General features: G+C 40.5%; 3 protein-coding genes across 4 annotated transcripts in view; 1 reads left to right on the forward strand and 2 right to left on the reverse strand.

The window, feature by feature from the left end:
• Positions 1 to 12,934, reverse strand: part of BRF1 (BRF1 RNA polymerase III transcription initiation factor subunit) — a 261,227-nt gene extending 248,293 nt beyond the window's left edge. The window contains exon 1 of one of the 2 annotated variants that reach the window (XM_063290422.1): positions 12,663 to 12,934. In XM_063290422.1, the coding sequence (XP_063146492.1) occupies positions 12,663 to 12,849 (187 nt within the window). In that variant the 5' untranslated portion in view covers positions 12,850 to 12,934. The remainder of the gene's footprint in view (positions 1 to 12,662) is intronic. The other variant, XM_063290421.1, reaches the window with a different exon arrangement.
• The window catches only part of BTBD6 (BTB domain containing 6), a 128,910-nt gene that overhangs the window by 86,184 nt on the left and 18,956 nt on the right, over positions 1 to 23,770 (forward strand). The gene's annotated exons all lie outside the window — the stretch shown is intronic.
• Positions 22,463 to 23,770, reverse strand: part of PPP1R36 (protein phosphatase 1 regulatory subunit 36) — a 29,367-nt gene continuing 28,059 nt past the window's right edge. The window contains exon 11 of the mRNA XM_063290426.1: positions 22,463 to 23,044. Coding sequence (XP_063146496.1) covers positions 22,804 to 23,044 — 241 coding nt within the window. The 3' untranslated portion in view covers positions 22,463 to 22,803. The remainder of the gene's footprint in view (positions 23,045 to 23,770) is intronic.

Consider the following 23,770-nt stretch of genomic DNA (forward strand, 5'->3'; position numbering starts at 1 on the left):
AAAAATAGTACAAAAGATACTAAAGCAATGAGACAAGAGAAAAAGAAATATACTTTTATATACCATTCAGTGTTTCTCTCCATATCTTTCTATCCTTTCAAACCATCCTTGCTTCTACCATATCCATACACCATTTCACACTTCTCACTTCTCTCTTTTCTAGGATTTAATTAATTTTACCCAGCCATAATTTTCTCAGTTTTTCCCATTCACTCTACCTTTATATATTCAAAGTTCAGTCCACAGTTATTCTCTCCATGTGACCAAATCACCTCAATGAATTTATTTTGTACAGATCTGACTTTTGTATCAAATCTATATTTATTCATAATTTAATCATTCCTAACCTGAGCTTGTTTTAACCACACATTTTAAGTATCTCATTCCCACTGCATTACGTTTTTCTCCTGGAATACTCAATTCTCACTTCCATATAACTTTCATATAACAAGGTGAATAGAAGCAAACTACATACAAAGCCATTTTTGCTTCCTTTGACAAATATTCATCCCTTGCAACATACATAGTACTATATTTCTATCAGCATGCGTGTATCATAAAGTATTCGCATGCATTTTGCTATCTTTAGTAAAATTTCATCTATCTGTACTAGTTTTTTGCCATTAACATATTACTTGTAAACATTCATTCCATTTTCCTAGTAAAGAACAACTACTTGGTCATTATTACATTAATTTTCAGATCCTCACATATCCTCATTGCATTTTTTTATTATTATTATTATTTTTTTGTTTATTTTCTATCCCACGTTTATTATTTTTATAAATAACTCAAGGCGGGGAACATACCTAATACTCTTTCCTCCTCCTATTTTCCCCACAACAGCAACCCTGTGAGATGGGTTGGGCTAAGAGAGAGTGACTGGCCCAAGGTCACCCAGCCAGCTTTCATGCCTAAGGCGGGACTAGAACTCACAGTCTCCTAGACCAAACTGGCTCTGATATACACTCATATAATCTATCTAACATTCGCTACAAATCATTTGGGTTCTTAGCTAACAACAAGGCATGGTCTGATGCCATCTAATGTCATCACAGGGTTTTCTTATACATTTATCCACCAACTCATTAAACAGCCAAGGGAAAATCACACATATTTATCTTGCTCTCAGTTCAATGTTGAAAAGTTCACTGAGCATTCCATTTATTCTCTCATATGCTTTACTTCCATAATATACCATTCATGCATTCAACAACCAAACTCTATTTCCATATTCATGCAAAACTTTCCATAGTTCATCATTCACTTTTGCTAAATCAACAATTGTACAATTAATTTTCTGCCTCACATCCATAGATTTCTCAATTACCTGCTGAAGAGCAAAAAAAAAAAAAACCCCTGCCCAGCGTAAAGTCACACTGCAATTCCAATGTGCTTGGTGTAGTTTCTACAAACACTTAGCCAGACATACTGTTTTTTTATTTTAACAAGTATTATAAAACAATACTACTACTTTTCTAATTTCTCAAAATAGTTATCTTAGCAATACCCTAGGCCTAGTATAGCAATACTTCAGCAAAGGATCGTTACCTTGTTGTGGTGCTGGAGCTTCAGCACCTCAATGATGCCATGAGCTAAACCGCGAAGGGCCACCCAAGACAGGAAGGTCATGACAGAGAGGTCAGACTAAATGCGATCCCTGGGGAAGGTAATGGCAACCCACCCCAGTATTCTTGCCGTGAAAACTCAATGGATCAGTACAACCAGAGATATGTCGGTATACCATCGGAAGATGGGACCCCCAGGTCGGAAGATGGTCAAAAAGCTACTGGGGAGGAACAGAGGATGAGTTCAACTAGCCCCAGACGTGATGACGCAGCTAGCTCAAAGCCGAAAGGACGGCTAGCGGCCGACGGTGCTGGTGGTGAACGGCGAATTCGATGTTCTAAGGATCAACACACCATTGGAACCTGGAATGCAAGTTCTATGAGCCAGGGCAAATTGGATGTGGTTATTGGTGAGATGTCAAGATTAAAGATAGACATTTTGGGCATCAGTGAACTGAAATGGACTGCAATGGGCCACTTCACATCAAATGACCACCAGATCTACTACTGTGGAAAAGAGGGCCACAGAAGAAATGGAGTAGCCTTCATAATTAATAGTAAAGTGGCTAAAGCAGTGCTTGGATACAATCCAAAAAACGATAGAATGATCTCAATTCAAATTCAGGGCAAGCCATCTAACATCACAGTGATCCAAATATACGCCCCAACCACAGATGCTGAAGAAGCTGAAGTAGAGCAGTTCTATGAGGATCTGCAGCACCTACTGGACAACATGCCTAAAAGAGACGTTATTTTCATCACAGGAGACTGGAATGCTAAGGTGGGCAGTCAAATGGCACCTGGAATTACAGGTAAGCATAGCCTGGGAGAACAAAACGAAGCAGGACATAGGCTGATAGAATTTTGCCAAGACAACTCACTCTGCATAACAAACACTCTCTTCCAACAACCTAAGAGACAGCTTTATACATGGACTTCACCAGATGGACAACGGAATCAGATTGACTACATCCTTTGCAGCCAAAGGTGGCGGACATCTATACAGTCGGTAAAAACAAGACCTGGAGCTGACTGTAATTCAGATCATGAACTTCTTCTTGCACAATTTAGGATCAGACTAAAGAGATTAGGGAAGACCCACAGATCAGCTAGATATGAGCTCACTAATATTCCTAAGGAATATGCAGTGGAGGTGAAGAATAGATTTAAGGGACTGGACTTAGTAGATAGGGCCCCGGAAGAACTCTGGACAGAAGTTCGCAACGTTGTTCAGGAGGCGGCAACAAAATACATCCCAAAGAAAGAGAAAATCAAGAAGGCAAAATGGCTGTCTGCTGAGACACTAGAAGTAGCCCAAGAAAGAAGGAAAGCAAAAGGCAACAGTGATAGGGGGAGATATGCCCAATTAAATGCAAAATTCCAGAGGTTAGCCAGAAGAGATAAGGAATTATTTTTAAACAAGCAATGCGCGGAAGTGACGGAAGTGTCTGGCTCTGGCTCTAACAATAGAATAGGAAGGACAAGAGACCTCTTCCAGAAAATTAGAAACATCGGAGGTAAATTCCAGGCCAAAATGGGTATGATCAAAAACAAAGATGGCAAGGACCTAACAGAAGACGAAGTGATCAAGAAAAGGTGGCAAGAATATACAGAAGACCTGTATAGGAAGGATAACAATATCGGGGATAGCTTTGACGGTGTGGTCAGTGAGCTAGAGCCAGACATCCTGAAGAGTGAGGTTGAATGGGCCTTAAGAAGCATTGCTAATAACAAGGCAGCAGGAGACGACGGCGTCCCAGCTGAACTGTTCAAAATCTTGCAAGATGATGCTGGCAAGGTAATGCATGCTATATGCCAGCAAATTTGGAAAACACAAGAATGGCCATCAGATTGGAAAAAATCAACTTATATCCCCATACCAAAAAAAGGGAAACACTAACACATAAAATCTTGCCATTTCTGATAAAACAATGATTTCCCATTTTGTCTTTAAGTATGTGAATTTTATCAGAAACCTTCTCACACAGGGCAGCTGACCAATCTTATTAATTTTTCAAGGGAAAGTTTACTCATATATTTTCACTGGTGAGAAATAATTAACATTACTCCCAAAAGCAGGTAAATAGTAAGTTTCTTGCTTCATAGCTTTTTATTCCTTCCATCAAATATATGTAACAAGCCTACGTGGGGAGACCTCAGTCCTTGCTATCCTTTCATTAATGTTGAGATTTTATCATATTCCCACTGAAGATCGAAGAAAATCCCTTTTTGATTACAACACTGCCAGCATCTCCTAGTTACATATTGTATGTGAAATTCTTATAGGAGTTACATCACTGGTATTTAATTCCTGCATTGAAGCAGATAAAAATTCTCAGGATCTCCATAAGATTTGCCATATTGCTCCATCCAACTGCTTACCTAACTATGACTCCCAAATATATTTCAAGCCTAGTATTCTATGTTTACCCATGTTTATTTCCAACGTGTGAGTAAATTTTGATATTATATCTGGATTATGCAAAATTAGCAATCATTCGTGTCTCAAAATTAGACAGTTAACCTCTCTATAGATTTTATATTCGTTCTTGTTAATTTTCCACTTGTACAGGAGCACAATAACAGCATTCTTCCAACTGTCAGGCACAGATGCATTTTTTGTATATTTAATTTATTCATCTTAATTTATTCAATGTTGATGCCACCCAACTCAAACCAACTCTGGGCGGCTCACAATAATAAAAAGCAACATAGAAACAACAAAGCACAATAAAGCACATAGGAACAAATTTTAAAAAATATATAGTTAAACAATCCACACAGTCATACAAAAAACAAACCAGAGCATACTTGAATATTTCCCCAGTTATGCCATCAACACCTACAGCTGCATTTTTCAACATTCCCACAGCATTTATGACTTCATTTTCACCAGCCTTCTCTTGGACACATACATTTATAGCATTTATTTCAATTCTACTCTTCTATATCACTAATATTCCCATACAAATCTCTAAAATATCCCTTCCAGCATTCCCTCGCTTCAGATTTATCACAAAAAAAAAAATCATCACTTTTATTATTTATTCATTCATTCATTCCATTTATATTGCCGCCCATCTCAAACTAGTGACTCTGGGCGGCAATATAAATTGGATAAATAAATAATTTTAATTCCATTCACTCTGCTGGTTCCCCCCAATTCAGAACAAATTTTATCTCCACCACAATCTCTCTGCATTTTCTCTTTGTTACTTTTAATCTTAAACATTCCTTGCTCTCCTTAACTACATTCTTTGCCATTTTCTTTTTCTCTATATGCACATATTTTTCCACCAATCATTCTCTTACACCCATTTTTCCAATTCACAACCTCTTTTACTTTGACCTCTTAACCTTTGTGGATATGAGAAAATTGCTACAGTATTAGTCTATGATACAAGCAATTTATGTTGGTTTTAAGGCTAACTTTGATTAAAATTGCAAAGAAGTAATTTAGAAAAAAATCCTGAATGAAAAATGCATGATCAAAACTATGAAAAAAGTCTACCAGAGTTGTTTTTCTGTTTAATCAGGAAATATCAATTTGCCTGATTAAGCCACTAAAGTGTGTCACACATGGTTTGTCTAGTTTTCTTGGAAACAAATATTTAGAGCAGAGATGCCATGAAGATAAATGTTTAAAACTTGATTCTAAACTAGGAGTAGCCAATGTGATGTCCATATGCAGCCCTTCCCCAATACCCATGAAATGGCACATTTTTTATTTATTTTTTCTTGTTAAGCAAAATTAAGGCTAGGAATGAAGGTAAGTATGCCTCTTGGAGGCAAACAATTTTATTTTTTTATTTTATTTATTTTTCAAATTTTGCCACCGCCCATCTCCCCCCAGAAGAGGGACTCTGGGAGGTTTACAACAAAGCTAACAAGTTAAAAACAATAACCTTACATAGTATATAAAATATAAATACAAATACAAAATATAAAAAAATAAAAATAAAATCCAGTTGGCAGTAAAAGATCTAATTCAGTTCATATGTATGTGGGGAGCACTCTAAGGCACCAGCCATCCCCAAGAATAACCATCCCCATTCCTGCCCCAAGTGAGGTGGCAGAGCCAGGTCTTCAGGTTCTTCCCAAAGGTCAATGCCTGAAAAATGACTATTCGGACTTGGGGGGGGGGGTTAAGGGTGGAAACTGAAGAGGTTTGCCCCCCACATGTCTCCTGCTCCCATGCCCATTTGTAACATTGCTCAAAATTCACCCTTAGCCCTTTCAGTAACATCCCCACATCATCAAACCGACTACCACAACCCTTTAGAAAGTCAAGAGGCTGAACTGCAACCTATAACTCTGTAAATAATGCCCATCCCTAATTTATACTATAAGGACCTTTGTCTCCAAACACACTGTTGTTGAGAATAGAGCAATATGTGTAATACTAACAGTTATCCTAACAAGATATTAATATTACACTTTGCTTTAAAACAGCTAGTGAAGATGTGATTTTCCTGATCAAAGAGGCAAAGCAACACTAGATCTCCCCAAGCAGTTCTCATTCTTTTTTCATTCAGAATCAACTAAACTTTATTTTCCAATATTGCCCAGGTGTGTCAATATTGGACTATAGTAAAAAGGGTCCATAAGCCAATACACAGTAATTTGTGCTCTTAGAGTCTCACCTGCTTATCCCAGGTTGCAATCACAGTGGCATCTGTTTACAGCTCCAACAATCAATGCCAGCTAGTGATGATAGCCATGCAAATTACATAAATAAATAAAAATAAATGACTGACTTAATCTAAAACTGCCAGTGGACACAGGAATACAATATTTTCTATTTTCTTACAATAAAAAAGTGCCATATTCATTTCTGACATTCTCCCATTCGCAGACTTAGACTGGACAACCAAAATACATTTAGGAAGAAGATAGTAGCAATCCACTTCCATACTGTTGCTAAGAAAAATATACGTAATCACCACAAGTCAAGTTCAGTTGGAAAATGTCTTTACCTTAATAATGATAGATTAACTTTATTATTATTTATTTATGTACTACATTGTTTGAAATGGAACACACTCAAATACTTGGAGAAGACACAAAAATAGTTTTAGCATTTACTAAGCAGTAGGAAATTAAAATAAATAAATTAGATTTAACTATGAGATCTATATAGATTGATCTATAAACAATTGTTGAGGGTTTTGTCTCTTATACCCACCCATAAATATGTAAATAAACAAACAGTACTAGCTGACTAAAGTCAGTCAACCTAGAACTCTGAAATATAAAATCATAAGGGCAAGACTATTTCTGTTTCAATAAAAGGAGTTATTCCAAATATGCCATTAAATCAGAGATGGAGAGCTGAATCCAGTCCAAGCAAGTACCAATTGCTTCTCTGTACACATTCCATACAGGAAGGACTTTGGGAAAGGAAAAACTCTTTCCCTTCTCTAAAATGGAGACTGCCTACCTCTACTACAGCAAAGCAAAAGCACTGGTACAGTATACAGGTAGTCCTCAACATAAGACCATTCGTTTAGCAACCGTTCAAAGTTACGACAGCGCTGGGAAGTGACTTGTGACTAGTCCTCGCACTTATGATTGTCACAGCATCCCCCACAGTCACGTGATCAAAATTCAGGCACTTGGCAACCAGCATGTATTTACAACGGTTGCAGCATCCTGGGGTCACGTGATCGCCATTTGTGACCTTCCTAGCCAGCTTCCAACAAGCAAAGTCAATGGGAGAAGCCAGATTTGCTTAACGATCACATGCTCCACTTAACAACCTCAGTGATTCACTTAATGACAACCAAAAAAAGGCTGTAAAATCAGGTGTGACTGACTTAACAGCCACCTTGCTTAGCAACAGACGTTCCAGTCCCAATTGCGATCATAAGTCAAGGACTACCTGATGGAAGCGCCTTCAAGTAATAGGTCTCTAACAGCCAGTTCTGGCTACCCTGTATTGTGTCCCTTTGGGAAAGGTGCAAGGCAACCAAATCAGAACCAGCATGCATTCAAAATCCTAAATGGGAACACCTATAATTTTGTATCTTGCTGCGAGAAAGATCTTCACTTGAGGCACCACAAATCAAAGCTTCCCCATCCTGCATCAAATACTACTACTAAATGATACACCCTGAGAAACAGGGCGGGGGGGGAGAAAGGTTATTGAAAATAGGGGAAATGGGAACAGCACAAAATGATCAACTGTAGTAATAGAGCAATATAAATTAGTTATAACAACTTAGAGTAACCAAGCACCTGAAACCCCTAAACCACAAAGCAAAAAGGTATCTCTCTGCAGTTAAAAATATTCTGAGTGGGGAAAAGAACAATAAAGCATCAATGTACGTCTTCCCTTATCACAGTTTGGGAGACATACATATCTGCCAAATAACAGTATACTAAATGGAATTTTTTTATATTTATGCACATGCACAAAAGGAACATAATTTAATATTTATTTATTTATTTATTTATTTCTATCAGGTTTTTTTAAAAACTGGATTTATACATTTTTCCTTTACCAACAGTTTATTTCAAATTTCGTCACTACCCATCTCAAAAGAGATGGATGATGAAGATTGCTGCATCTTTCAATTAAGATCATTCATCTCTACTGAGCAATGGTACTTAAACTATCACTTAACTAGGAATGTTTTGTACTAAGTCAAGAATCCAGTTAACAGAATTATTTCCCTTCACTACTAAACTTGAATTATCTAGAAAACTCTTCTAGAACAAAGAAAACATGCTTAACATACCGGTGTAAGTTTAAGAGTTGAAGTTGAAGAGGCAATACCTAGTGCCTCACCCCCATTTCTAAGGCCAGATACAGTGATTTTTTAAGAAAGGGACAGATGGCAGGGAATTTCAGTGCCAGTAAAGAAGCAGCCAATACCCACTGACCTGAAAAGCTGGGGGGGGCGGGAGGTCCAGGATTTAAACCATAGAACTGAGATAGGGAGATACATGACCTTTCAACTACTATATGGGATATACTAAAAGTCAAGTCCTATAGGCCAATCACAGTATGTTTTATTAATTTTTTTTACAGACAAAATGTTACTGTACTTAGGAATGTTTAAAGATGTGTCAAATGAGTAAGGAGGTGTCTAGTAGAAAATGGCAACCAATTTGAACATTTCATGTCATTTATCTAATAAATTGTCTATGGGGGCTGACTTTTGGCATATACTCCACTGGATGCTGAAGGAAATGCAGCTTTGACCAAACGCTGTAAGATCTATGAGCCAGGGCAAATTGGATGTGGTTATTGGTGAGATGTCAAGATTAAAGATAGACATTTTGGGCCTCAATGAGCTGAAATGGACTGGAATGGGCCACTTCACATCAAATGACCACCAGATCTACTACTGTGGACAAGAGGACCACAGAGGAAATGGAGTAGCCTTCATAATTAATAGTAAAGTGGCTAAAGCAGTGCTTGGATACAATCCAAAAAACGATAGAATGATCTCAATTCAAATTCAGGGCAAGCCATCTAACATCACAGTGATCCAAATATACGCCCCAACCACAGATGCTGAAGAAGCTGAAGTAGAGCAGTTCTATGAGGATCTGCAGCACCTACTGGACAACACGCCTAAAAGAGACGTTATTTTCATCACAGGAGACTGGAATGCTAAGGTGGGCAGTCAAATGGCACCTGGAATTACAGGTAAGCATAGCCTGGGAGAACAAAACGAAGCAGGACATAGGCTGATAGAATTTTGCCAAGACAACTCACTCTGCATAACAAACACTCTCTTCCAACAACCTAAGAGATGGCTTTATACATGGACTTCACCAGATGGACAACAACAAAATCAGATTGACTACATCCTTTGCAGCCAAAGGTGGCGGACATCTATACAGTCGGTAAAAACAAGACCTGGAGCTGACTGTAATTCAGATCATGAACTTCTTCTTGCACAATTTAGGATCAGACTAAAGAGATTAGGGAAGACCCACAGATCAGCTAGATATGAGCTCACTAATATTCCTAAGGAATATGCAGTGGAGGTGAAGAAGAGATTTAAGGGATTGGACTTAGTAGATAGGATCCCGGAAGAACTATGGACAGAAGTTCGCAGCATTGTTCAGGAGGCGGCAACAAAATACATCCCAAAGAAAGAGAAAACCAAGAAGGCAAAATGGCTGTCTGCTGAGACACTAGAAGTAGCCCAAGAAAGAAGGAAAGAAAAAGGCAACAGTGATAGGGGGAGATATGCCCAATTAAATGCAAAATTCCAGAGGTTAGCCAGAAGAGATAAGGAATTATTTTTAAACAAGCAATGCGCGGAAGTGGAAGAAGACAATAGAATAGGAAGGACAAGAGACCTCTTCCAGAAAATTAGAAACATCGGAGGTAAATTCCAGGCAAAAATGGGTATGATCAAAAACAAAGATGGCAAGGACCTAACAGAAGAAGAAGAGATCAAGAAAAGGTGGCAAGAATATACAGAAGACCTGTATAGGAAGGATAATAATATCAGGGACAGCTTTGATGGTGTGGTCAGTGAGCTAGAGCCAGACATCCTGAAGAGTGAGGTTGAATGGGCCTTAAGACGCATTGCTAATAACAAGGCAGCAGGAGACGACGGCATCCCAGCTGAACTGTTCAAAATCTTGCAAGATGATGCTGTCAAGGTAATGCATGCTATATGCCAGCAAATTTGGAAAACACAAGAATGGCCATCAGATTGGAAAAAATCAACTTATATTCCCATACCAAAAAAGGGGAACACTGAAGAATGTTCAAACTATCGAACAGTGGCACTCATTTCACATGCCAGTAAGGTAATGCTCAAGATCCTGCAAGGTAGACTTCAGCAGTTCATGGAGCGAGAATTGCCAGATGTACAAGCTGGGTTTAGAAAAGGTAGAGGAACTAGAGACCAAATTGCCAATATCCGCTGGATAATGAAAAAAGCCAGGGAGTTTCAGAAAAACATCTATTTCTGTTTTATTGACTATTCTAAAGCCTTTGACTGTGTGGACCATAACAAATTGTGGCAAGTTCTTAGCGGTATGGGGATACCAAGTCATCTTGTCTGCCTCCTGAAGAAGCTGTGTAACAACCAAGTAGGAACAGTAAGAACAGACCACGGAACAACGGACTGGTTTAAGATTGGGAAAGGAGTACGGCAGGGCTGTATACTCTCACCCTACCTATTCAACTTGTACGCAGAACACATCATGCGACAAGCTGGGCTTGAGGAATCCGAGGCTGAGTTAAAATCTCTGGAAGAAACATTAACCATCTCAGATATGCAGATGATACCACTTTGATGGCTGAAGGTGAAGAGGAACTGAGGAGCCTTATGATGAAGGTGAAAGAAGAAAGTGCAAAAGCTGGCTTGCAGCTAAACCTCAAAAAAACCAAGATTATGGCAACCAGCTTGATTGATAACTGGCAAATAGAGGGAGAAAATGTAGAAGCAGTGAAAGACTTTGTATTTCTAGGTGCGAAGATTACTGCAGATGCTGACTGCAGTCAGGAAATCAGAAGACGCTTAATCCTTGGGAGAAGAGCAATGACAAATCTTGATAAAATAGTGAAGAGCAGAGACATTACGCTGACAACAAAGGTCCGCATAGTTAAAGCAAGGGTGTTCCCCGTAGTAACATATGGCTGCGAGAGCTGGACCATAAGGAAGGCTGAGAGAAGGAAGATCGATGCTTTTGAACTGTGGTGTTGGGAGGAAAATTCTGGGAGTGCCTTGGACTGCAAGAAGATCCAACCAGTCCATCCTCCAGGAAATAAAGCCAGACTGCTCACTTGAGGGAACGATATTAAAGGCAAAACTGAAATACTTTGGCCACATAATGAGAAGACAGGACACCCTGGAGAAGATGCTGATGCTAGGGAGAGTGGAAGGCAAAAGGAAGAGGGGCCGACCAAGGGCAAGGTGGATGGATGATATTCTAGAGGTGATGGACTCGTCCCTGGGGGAGCTGGGGGTGTTGACGACCGACAGGAAGCTCTGGCGTGGGCTGGTCCATGAAGTTATGAAGAGTCGGAAGCGGCTAAACGAATAAACAACAAATGGCCCAGATGCAATAGGATGTTTTTCTCTCCATCGACTTACTCGCTAAAGTTCTTAGCTAAACAGTCATCTAGATATGCAACATGATGTGCAGCTAGAAAAAAATGTTCAATGCCACAGGAACTACCCTCTGCCACACAACTTCAGCTGCTATATTCATGTATGCAAGTGATCCAGTAAGAGTAAAAAATAATTGTGTATCAACTATTTGTGCATAAGCCATAACTGTAGTTTATTTCATTTCTCTGCTGAGCTAATATCACAAACTACACATCTTACAAGTTCCTATACTAGAGTCATTCTTCCAAAATGTACTACAAAACTAACAGGCAGTGAAAGAAAGGAAAGAAAGCCAAATGGAGCAAGGAGGCACCCACAACTACTATGACATTGATTATTAAAAGGGCAGATCCCATGTCAAGAGAGGGCTCTTGAGGGACAGATGTAGTGGACTTCATAGAAAAATCTGTTTTCCATCTTCTACAGCAGAGTTGGGGCACCTGAAAGTAGGTGTATACCTCCCACTCCCTTCTGAAGCAGGGCTTATCATTCTTCTGAGGCTACTTCTGGTGGGACAGAATAGCCCCTTCCTCAGATTTGGTATAACAAGCCAGAAAAAGAACTCAGAGAAGGCAGGAATCAGGGAGAGCTATCAAAGGACTATAGAGGACCAGCAGCAAATATTGCTGAGGCCACAGCATCAAGGTGGGCCCAATGTGCCCTCTTTATAAGATGTAAAAATGGTCACACATTGGTCCTCTTGACATGAAATCTGCCCTTTTCATAATCAGCGCAGAAGTTGTCTTTTTGCAATATTATAGCCGATTTTGTCATTGCACTGCTTTGCTTTTAGACTGAGCAAAACCTGTACGAGGCACAAGAGGAGGAAAGAGAGTGAGTCTGCGATTCCTCCCCGGCACGCACGTGGCATTCATGCTCTCGGGAGCAACGCGGCGGCCGGCAGCAGCAGCAGCAGCAGCATCAGGCCGCCCCTCGCTCGGCTGCCCACCCCCCCGGGGAAGCCCGGCCCCGATTCCCGCCGCCTCCTACGAACACAGGCCCGCACCGTCGAGGGAGACGAACTGCCCGACCGCCGAGGAGCCTCCGCCGCTGTTCTCCACGAACTGCACCTCGGAGACGATGATATTGTCCTCCAGCACCGAACCGCATCCAGTGCACACGGCGTCGCCCCGGGCCGAGTCCACCTCGATCTCGGAGCCGCCGCAGGCAGCGCACACCCGCCCGCCCGGCATCTCGACGAGGGCGGCGGCCGCGGGCAGGCAGGCAGGGCCGGGGATTCTTCCACGCGGCGGGCCGAGCAGCTCGCCAGGCGCTCAGCTCCACCGGCAGCGGCGGCTTCTCACGCTCTTCCTCCTCCACGCAGGCCCGGCTGAGCCGCCCATTCCTGCCGGAGGAGGAGGAGCCGCGGCCCGCAAACACCGCCCTTTCTCGCGAGGCCTGGTCGGTCTCTGCCCCTGCGAGCCTTCACGTTCCGCCGCAGTGTATCCTTCGGGGGAGCTGGTCCGCCATCTGGGCGTTGGGGCCTGCGGGCTTGGGGTTCCGCGAAGGGCTGCGAGACCAGAGCGCTGCAGTTCAGAAGAACCTGTGCCGCCACGAATCCCCCCTCAGCCTTTAGGATGCCGCAGGACGGGTGGTTTGGCGGCTGGGGGCTGGCATATTGAACCGTTCACTACTTCCTCCTAAATGTAGGCCCAGTCTCAAAATCATGTACCACTTTAAAAACGCTAAGAAGTAAGTATTGAACCTGAAGTATTGTCTCAAAAAATACACAAACTTCTAGGCAGTTATTTTTCAGTGTTGCATGGTACTTCTTGCGAGTGGATTGTTTTAATTTGAGTTGATTCAGTGCACGTTTTTGGACTTTTGTGTTGGACTCATAGCTAGGATTGATAAGTGCAAGAAGTCTGCCATGGCTGGTTCTATACTCTCTGGGACACTTAAAGTATAAATGAAATTTGACAGTGATTGCCAACATTTTTTTGGAATAAAAATCAATATGTTTAGCCTTTTTAGTAAGAAATAGCCCAAACTAATGTTTTGCCTACTGTGAGTGTTCACCCCACATATGCTGACTGAAGGAGGCAAGTTGCTTAATGCCGTCACAGGTTGGCATTTCACACATGGTTGTTGCAAGGGGAGATTATAAAGTACATATATGATCTTCTTTCTCCATCCCCAAGGCCCTGCCAGTTGCTATAGAAAAGGAGTCCAGCCTCATGGCAGTGGCAATTACGGAAATTGTTCTGCTACCCGCTGCTTGAAATTTGTTACCCCACATCACATGATCCCACCATATCTGCCACACAGGCCTAGACCATAAGAAGCCAGCAAAATTCTACTCAGGAATTGCAATTGTTCAAATTGAAAGTTGGCATTTTTGTGGCTGAAGAGGATTTTCACAGAGGTATTCATTTAAAGCACCTAAAATCAATACAGATATAGTCTGCTAATAAATTGCTAACTGACTAGGGGAAAGGGGAGTGGGCCTGCTTCTCTGTCTTCAACAGCTGCCTGGTAAGGAAGTAAAGTTATTCCCAACCAGAACAAGTAACCCTTCTGCATATTCCCAGGAATCAGAGTCCTCATGGAGTATTTCGTTTTTACCACACTGGGCAAAGTACTTAATAGCAGACCTTTTCAAATTTTCCCTCTAAATTGAGGACACCTTTTTAAGTTGTGCAAGGAAGAACTCCTTGCAATTGCTATGAAAGGTGGTTACTCTAGACCAGCCTTTCTCAACTTTTTCACTCTGGAGGAACCCTTGAAATGTTTTTCAGGCCTTGGGGAACCCCTGCACATTCAGGCCCAAATATAGGCCAGAAGTTACAAAATTACTATATTTGTTTCATGTTCAGGCCTGTATATATGTATTAACAGCATTCTTAAACTAAATATAAAGAATGAAACCTACCTCTTTAATGTGAAGTTGCCCAAATTTGAAACAATTTTTTAAATAAATCATGATATCCCAGGGAGCCCCTTGTGACCTCTTGTGGAACCCTGGTTGAGAAACCCTGCTCTAGACTATTAAGACAACACTAGCTCTGTAAGGATAGGAAGCAGACAGTAGAGGGAGCTAAATCCTTTTATCTCACTCAGAGCACTTCTGTAAACAAAAACAACTTTTGAAGTGTTGATAAATTAACTAATCTAGAAAGGACAAGTGAACACCAGACATCATCTAGTGCTGCAGAAGCAGATCTGGAGGATATACTGCATCAGCAGTTGTAATAACTGCTTATATAATATTTATAATCCATATTTTTCAAAAATTCAAGGCTAGTTAGTACTACTAGAGAAATAGAGGAGAGAGAGGAAAGAAGGATCAAAATTGGGATGGAGGAACCATTGTTTCCACCCCCCCAACTCCCTGCCCAATATGCATCTGGAAAGTGCCTTGCCAAGGATGGCAAGAGAACAGAACTGCAGTTCCAAGCAGATCTTTTCCTGGTGGTTTCAATGGAATTAGCAATGTAAAGGTTCAGTCCTCTCTATGTGACAATCCCTAAAAATTTTTGAAGGCATGAAAAGAGACAGAATAGGACTGGTTAGCAAATTGGAATAGAGCAAGCAAGCAGTCAATATTGGGGGGGGCAGGTTTTGCTTCCCAACTTCCATTAGGGTTCTAAATTTTGGAACAATTTTACTAGAATAACTGGGGATTAAGTTTAATAAAAGGAATCTAGGATTTCATCCTTAGAATTTAGACTCTTCAGTTAGGTGTGATACAAGTAGATTGGAAGGAGTGTGGAGCAGGGACATAATTTTTTACATAAGTTATTCTGCACAGCACGTTGGCGGCTCAGGAGAGGAGAGGGAAGGGAAGGAAGAGACAAAGGATCTTGCACTTACTCACACCCAGGAAGAAGATAATCGTAGAAAGTTTTTTAAGTTCTAGCCATAGGAATATGAACCTCAGTATTTCTTTGGGTATAAAAAATGGCTCATTGAACAAACCAACCCAGAGATCTCACTTGAGGCACGAATGACCAGGCTCAAATTATCCTACTTTGGACACATGATGTGAAGACCCAGCTCTCTAAAAAAAGCTCTAATGCTGGAAAAGGTGGAAGGAAAGAGCAGAAGAGGGAGACCAGCAGCAAGGTGGACAGACTCAGTTACAGTGACGATGGGTGCACCATTGGAAGACCAGGTTAGGGACAGAGCGTCATGGAGAAAATCTATGTGGTCGCTAACGGTCAACACCAACTTGGCACATAATCACTTTTTACTGAGCAGCCCATGGTGAGCCACCCCAACTCATGTGAAGGACTTTCCTGCTCAGCCCTACCCTTCTCCCATAAAGGGAAGCAGTTTGTGGTGACAGGAGGGGAATTAAAGCATAGCAACACACCTGTCAGTGTCCCAAAGCCGCTTCGCATTGAGCAGTATGCAGGCAGCTTCAGTGACGAGTCTCGTAGCCAAGCTGTGTCAGGGTTGGCTCTGGGGCAACATTTTATGTACCAACATGTTTTCTTCCCACTTCAAGGACAGAAGGCAAGCACGTTGGCATTGCTGTGTAGATGGCCCTTAGACTGCTTTATCTGCTTCCCTTCCCACATCCAGTCTCTAAAATTTAAATTAATGTGAAATAAACAGTTATGGGATGGTACTACAGCTGGAAGAATCCCAGAGAGGAGGGAGGCAAATTACACCATCGTTGTGCAAGTAGTTATGTGTGTTAGAGTGGAAGAGCTGAAACTGACCAGCTGCTGCCACCGAGACCTTGTGCCTGCAACTGACAAATACAGGGAAACTGGCAAATAAGCTGTGCAATTCAACATCCCTCATTATTCTCCAGACACTGCAGTAAAGAAAAGCAGAGCTCCTGCATCTAAAGGTAAAGGTCCGATTCAGAATACAGAAGAGCACAACAAATTCCTGTTCTTTTTCCCCAAATAAAATAGTGGAGCTCTGCTCTATTGTCCCTTGGAAGCAAGGGTATCTATGGGGAGGGGGTCAAAAAAGGTGAAGATGGCAGCTGCAACTGTGATCAAAGCCCCACTCTTTTATGCATGTCATGCAACACCTGGGCAAGGGGGCATGGCTTTGAGCAGGTGCCACCATCTTGACTTTTTTCACACATCCACACACAAACATATATCCTGCATGTGCCCCTGGTTGGAAGTTTGGAGAGAAGTTGCTGTCAGAACTGGAGAGAGGGAGGATTCAAGGTGCTCATGGAGTAGGCGGTTGCTGGGAGAGAAATAGATGTCTAGTGACTGGGGGAGGGGTGTGCCTGTGCCTGCCAACATGTGGTCTGACCTCACTCCAAGATCATGAGTGATTTTAGTGGGTCAGCATTGACTTAAGGGGAAAGGGCTACTGTACGCTGATGCACCTGATGGTCTGGGAATGAGATGAAAAAGGAGAGTACACTGGTGTTGCCAGGTACTGTTCTGCACTGGTGAAATGCAAGCAGGGAAAGGTCTTAGATCCAGTCCTAATCAGGAGTCTGAATCTTCCAGACAGCAGACCATCTTCATAGGGGAGCAAGGAAGATTCCACAGTCTGGGAGGGTCTGGCTAGCACAGTCCTGCCCTCTACCAGGCATGCAAGCCCAATCATACAAGACAATCACACCCAAATAGAGGCCTAATCTGACCTTAGAGAAACCTTTTGAGCGATGCAAAAAGGTTTCTCCAAGTTAAGCAGGAAAAGTATCGGCAGAGGCTGCAGAAGTCTGGAAAATACAAAAGGAAGAATGTCTGCTATATTTATGTTAAGTCCCAGAGATCTGCTTGTATGTTTAAAATTCCAGTTCTCTTCTGAAGATAAATGACAGTAAGGATTGGGGAAGAGCTGCCTTGGTCTGCTTTGTAAAAAAACTTTGCAATTTTGCATACTGGCAAAGTTACTCCAGGCACAGATTTTATATTTGTATGTGTGTACAAATATAATAATGTACATATGCATATGTCAGAGAGATGATAATGCACTGCAACGTGTGCAGCTTTCCAATTTTTTTCTCTAGTGTGCCCCCTAAGCATCAAATACTGAACAGAGGTATTAGTGAGGTTTGGATTTCTGGATTTAATTTCTAAATCCCATATTATTTGATTTCTGATGTCTCCATGAATGTGTGTGCATTTTAAATTTAGAGTCACTGGGTTGGCTGATCTCATATTTTAAACAGTCCATGCACAGCACTGATGGTTAGATTATGGATGCCTTACTAAAAAAAATACCAGACACTTTTTGGTCTATCAATTTATTCTAAACCGGCTCACTGGAGTTAAGTGCAATACACAAAATATGTGAGGGGAAGTGATGTGGAGCCATGCTTTTATATATTTTATGTTTTTTATTGTAATATACTGTGACATTATCAAAAGTGGTTCTTTTGTTCATGACTCCTGAGCAAAGCAGCGGGAGACTCACATCATGAGCTTGAGAAAAGAGTTTTACTCCTGACTCATTTTCTCCTGTTAGAAGGATGATTCACTCTCAGATGGAACCAGACCTCAGCAAGTTACATGCTTCTACAAGAATGGCATATCCATGTTAGGAGCTAAAACTTCACTTCCTTGGAGATAATATAGCCTCGTCCCTGGGCAAAGCTCTAGTTTAGCTGAGGAACTTTGATAAACAGCCAGTCTTGACCTCACGTATACACAGCCACATTCTTTATTACAGATTTTAAGCTTCTCCTTTTCCACTGCTGTCCATGTTCTGAGTTGCTATAAACTCTTGCCTAGCAAACTTTAAATGATTTTGCAGAGACTAGAAAAGCAAAATTTTGCCAATTACATAAGGATTTCAGAAGCAAGGTCATAGTTAGCAAATGTTCTACAGCTGTTTGCTGTGCTTATTATAAACATCCTTTATTAAGAGATTGTAGACTAAATGCATTTGTCCATCTACAATGGGGCAGGCATTATTCTTTATCCCCAAATGTTAGTTATAACCTGATTAAGCCAACACTAATGTTTAATTCTACAGTCTCATCTATGAATGACTTTAAACAAGCAGGTCTCATGACTGAAACACTTTGCCAAAGTTTTGGACTTTCTTGCATCTTCCCTGACCCTTTCTTTTCACACCATCTTGTTTGACAGAGTGCTTTGAAGAATGTGATACACACTCTCTTGAACAATTTTCATTGTCAGTGGAATTATTGATCAGCTATAGATGTGGAACATTTTTTTCTCTTGAATAAACAGGGCTTTTGTTGTTTTCATTTATTTGATACTTTGATCATCAGATTCATTAGGGTAGGTTCACTGCCTGAAGTGACAATACCAACAGTTGTTTGTATTGTATACAGTCTAATATTCCAACTGGGACAGTTTTTCCATGTTTTCTCTCTCCATCTCAAGTTGGGCATACAGAGTTAGAGCTCAACAGGTACATTAACCCTTTGAGCCCATCTGTTGCCATCCATGTGTAACATGGATGTCATGCACATCGTATCATGTCATGCTCATGTATATTTCGGGGTTGTGCTACTTTGATGACATCTTTAAAGTTGGGTCTGCAACAAATTTCTGCATTTGATGTAGTCTCTGAGATCTTTAGTACTTGCTTTCATTGCACACTGTGTTGCTCAAAGCTTCTCTGCTTCTGATTTTCTTAGGTTCCATATTTAGCAGCTATACAACAGCATTGGTATAACTATGGCATTGAAGATGTGCATGCACTTGCTTTGGTACTTCCCATCTGTTGTAGGATAGGTTTTATGCAGTCAAAGCACAACATTTATGTGGTTTCTTTGTATACTATCACTTTTGGCCTGGTTTCTCACCTCCATTTCTGCATTGCCAAAAGCTGCCTACAGAACCCATTCAGGGCTAATCATGCTGTGTATCTGAGGAAAATGCCTGGAAGGGTTTGGCTGAGTTTGCACAATATACTGAGTTACCAAGTATCTCATTGCATTATATTTAGCAGGTTGTGCAAGCTCATCCTGTATAGTTAGTTTTTAGTTAGGCATTGTAAAGGCCCAGAAAATTAGATTAATTAAGTAAATCATGGATAATCATGCCTTTATGCCATCCTGATAGTACACTAACCATAATCCTCCATCTTCGATTTCCTTCCTATCTCTTGGCAGAATCAACTATTTCAACTATTTCATACAAAAATGGAAGTGACAGATCACAAAATGCAGCCTAAATTGTATTATGCTCTGGTATTTTCTGTAGCAGATGCCAATTAAACAAACAAACCCTTTCTTGGAGGCATCAGTATTCCTTGCCCATTTTAGTAATTTTTTTTTTCATTCATGCAGCTCTTTGTAAGAGTTCACACATCATCTGGTCCATAATTCTTAGAGCAGCTCTTTAAGGCAGGATAGACAACTTGAGACCCTAAATCAGATTTCTTACCTTCCTTGGCTTAAAATCAAAACCTCTGTTGAAGCAGTCCTTCCCAGCTTTGGCAAGAGTAATCATCTCTTCCTCCCCGGACATCCCAAAGCAAGGAGGAAAAAGGAAGGGAGGGAAGAAGAGAGAAGAGTGGATCCATCCACTTTTGTTTGGTCCTACCCACCTCCAGCAAGCAGCCTCTGACACAGCACCCCAGAAAAAACAATGTTCTCAGCAAAGCTACTCCCCACCGCACTTGCTGTAAGATGAATGTTCTTGTATTGAGGACCAACTAGCATGGCCCTTAATATGTCTGGGTTACAGGTTTTTTAGCAATGGAAAGCTATGCCAGCTCTCATTGGCATTGATACATTCCCAGCATTAACTGGTCCTTCGTAATTCTAAAGGCATCATTCTTCCTACATCTCTATATACATCTTGTAAAACTGTAACAATTCAACACAATCACAAAGGACATCTGCCCTGTCCTCCATGTCTGGAAGACAATCAGGACCTGATTTTCCTAATGTAGATACTGTAAGAAGATCAATACATTCCACGTGGTGATTCCAGACAAAGTTTTTATATCCCTTCAGAGAAAAATCTGCTGACACATCCTTCCAACACAGACTTGTTTGGAAAAACATGGAAGAAGATCATTAGCCAATTAAAGAAATGTTAGTTGATTAATCAAATAAGATTTAGTCAAATAGCTGATTAATCAGTTCATTCTGCATTTCTTCCACATTGTGTCAGAGAGGACAGACAGCAAATCTTACTGAGATCATTTGAGACCAAAGGCCATTTTAGCTCCTTCTCTCACACAACTGACTCCAGCTAACATTTATAACTTATGAAACTTTTAAAATTGCTATCTTAATTTGCTTTTCTTTTTTCTTTCCCTTCCCATTTATTCTTCACCACACCACATCTATTAAACTGTGGCCTGCAGGCAGGAAATAGCCAATTTTTAAATCTCTGTACAGAGAATTTGAAGAATGTGGCTGCTTTATAAATTAGTGATGCAGTGCAGTTGACAAATATACTCAAAGGGTTTTTTTAAAAAGTATTTTTTCTCTAAGTTTATTAAAAACTAACTATTAAATGTACAGCATAGATGACTTAGAAAAATGTAATTCCCGCAATAAAGGAGGAAAGGGAATATATATTTTAAGGTATCTGTGTAATTTCCACCCTAATGGTATCCTAGAAATCCTTAAAAACCTGACTCTTCTCCCAGGATCTGGAGCAGGGTGGTTGTTGAGCCCGTTGGGTATATTTTGTAGAGTTTTTCCAGACATGTATACTCTTCTGTTTACTACTTTCTTTTATATCTGTATCTATATGCTTTATAGTGTAAGCCACCCAGAGTCACTCTGGAGTCAAGCAGCCTTAAATCTATCCATCAGTAAAAGAAATAAGTAAATAAGATAGCATTTGCCAAGGGCAGGGTTGGATTGTTTGTCTTAAAAAGAAGCAATTATATTGAAATACAGGCTATACTGTATATATAAACAAATACAAAGAAAGAGTGGATAAATTGGAAACAATGGGAAGCTGAAGGCTGAAATAGGAACATGCATCCTGTGTACTATGTTGTCTAAGCAAACCAAAAGCAAGGTTCCTTATATTTATAGGCCCAGACAATCTAGAGATTGATTATGTTTTCATATAACCATGGTTGTGCTGAACTATGGTTTAGTGAATAAACCTATTTCCTGCATCCATACAACACACTGGCCTATAAAGTGATCACTATAGATAATTTAGATTCCTGCACTGACAAGGAGATTAAATGTCATTACCTAAATGCCCCCTTCTAACAGTGATTTTAGACTAGTCTAGGACAAAATTTATTTTACAAGATTAAGCACACACCCAAATAATAGTGCCATCCAAAGAATCTTAGTAACGGAGGAGTAACTGACAGTGTAAGATCATGTCTACGATTGCAGATTAGCTACCCACAGCATGCCAAAAGCAGCAGATATGAACAAGGGGCACTACACCTGCAGAAGATGTTCCAACTGATCTCCCAAGACCACTTGGAAATTCATATGTTACCTCTTTGAGGGATTTGTAAAATGAAGATGCAAGGCAGAGACTCCCTTATTACAGTGTCACAGGTTTTGAACATCAGTTCAATAAAATGGTGTCTTGCTCCATTTTTATTGTCTTCCACATGAAATAGCGGTTCTGCCAGATATCTGGAAATTCTTTTTAAGTAGGTGTCCTCTTGCCTATATCAATCTTTATTCTGATTTTAATATAGATAATTTTATCTGTTTTAAAACCATATGCTTTGATGAATTATATATTCCTTTGAAAGATCTGAAAAACAGAAAATAATTCATACATTTTGCAAAACCAATCTGTCAACAGAAACTCTAAATGTGGGTTCACACATTGAGCTAAGTCCAAATTTGGTAACCTGGTTTGCCAGATGGTGTTATATTGAACTCAAGAAATTGTGTCAATCATGCTAAAGTAAACCATCGTTTAACAGACATAATGTGCAAACTTAGTCCATACAAGTATCTAAACTTCCAGTTTAAAGTGCTTTATTAGTCGCAAATAATTCATTTACGACTAGAAATACCTTCAGATATTCAGGTTACAAGTACTTAAAGCTAGCTTACAGTTCCCAGGATTCTTTGGTTGAATATACTGTAACAGTTACTGGTATAAACCAAACATGCTTATAATATTTGTCCTTATGGGGATTTTTCATTTACTGTTTTTTCACAGCATGGTGATTTTTAATTAAACTGGCCGTATTTTTTTCCCTCAGGCATAAGTAATGGGATAAAATCAAAAGCTAATCAGGAAGCTGCCAAGAGATTTAATACATGGACACTGTATTCCTCATAGTAGCAGGTGTTATTGGGGATTTTCAATATAGTCTCCTTCAGTAGTAGCCCGTGAAACTGCCAGAGATTGGTGGCTGGCACTGCTTTGACCAGCCCTGCTAGAGCCTGTGGCTAGTTCCTGGGACAGGTTTGAAGAGACACTTGTCTTTGTTTCAAGATTCTCCCCATCTTCCTTCTCATCCTCATGGTTCCCAATAGGTAAGAGCGTGTGAGGGACAAATTTGTTCCGTTGACACCCAATAATGCCAATCCTGTTGAAGAAGAAAAAACAAGGATGTTAAACACACTCAAGAGCTCCATATGCAATCTTCAGCTCATTGGAGGAAACCAATTGTTAATTGTAATAAAATATAGGAAAATAAATTATTTAGGTAGAAGAGAGACAATAATCAAATAGGATTGACAAAACCTTGTAAGACCTGTTTGATCCCAACTGAAAACTGGATTAAATAAATAAATAAAAAGATAGCCATTTAAGGGATCTAAGCAAGGCTACAAACTGTGGTGTAGTGATAAGAATATTAGAATAAGTCAAGGGAAATACAAGTTAAATTTGTGCTTAGACACAAATTCAGAGACTAAGTCAATCATCATCTTTTGGATTACCTGATAGGGAGCGTTATGAAGATAAAAGGGGGAGGGGGAGAGGAGAAAGCATGTAAGTTGTCCTGCGCTCCTAAAAGAAAAAGGTGGCATAAAAAAAAAATAGTAAGTAATAAATGAGAGGTGGTTGAATTTCCTGGGGGGGGGATTGGGGTTGTTGGTATGGTGATTGTGATTGGAGGCTACCCCTAGCCAACCTGGTAAGAGCAGCTGGTGTGAGGGGGAACACTGATTATGGATTGTAGAGGAGGGGTGGGTCTTGGAATTACCCAGAGGCGCTGATCGCTTAGGCTAAAGTGCCCAGGGGACTCAGTTTCTCTGCCCCTCTGGGGTGTGTATTGATATGTTGGGATCCCATTTTGGGAGCCGGAGGG

This window comes from Candoia aspera, chromosome 1 (assembly GCF_035149785.1).
Source record: "Candoia aspera isolate rCanAsp1 chromosome 1, rCanAsp1.hap2, whole genome shotgun sequence".
Taxonomy (NCBI): domain Eukaryota; kingdom Metazoa; phylum Chordata; class Lepidosauria; order Squamata; family Boidae; genus Candoia; species Candoia aspera.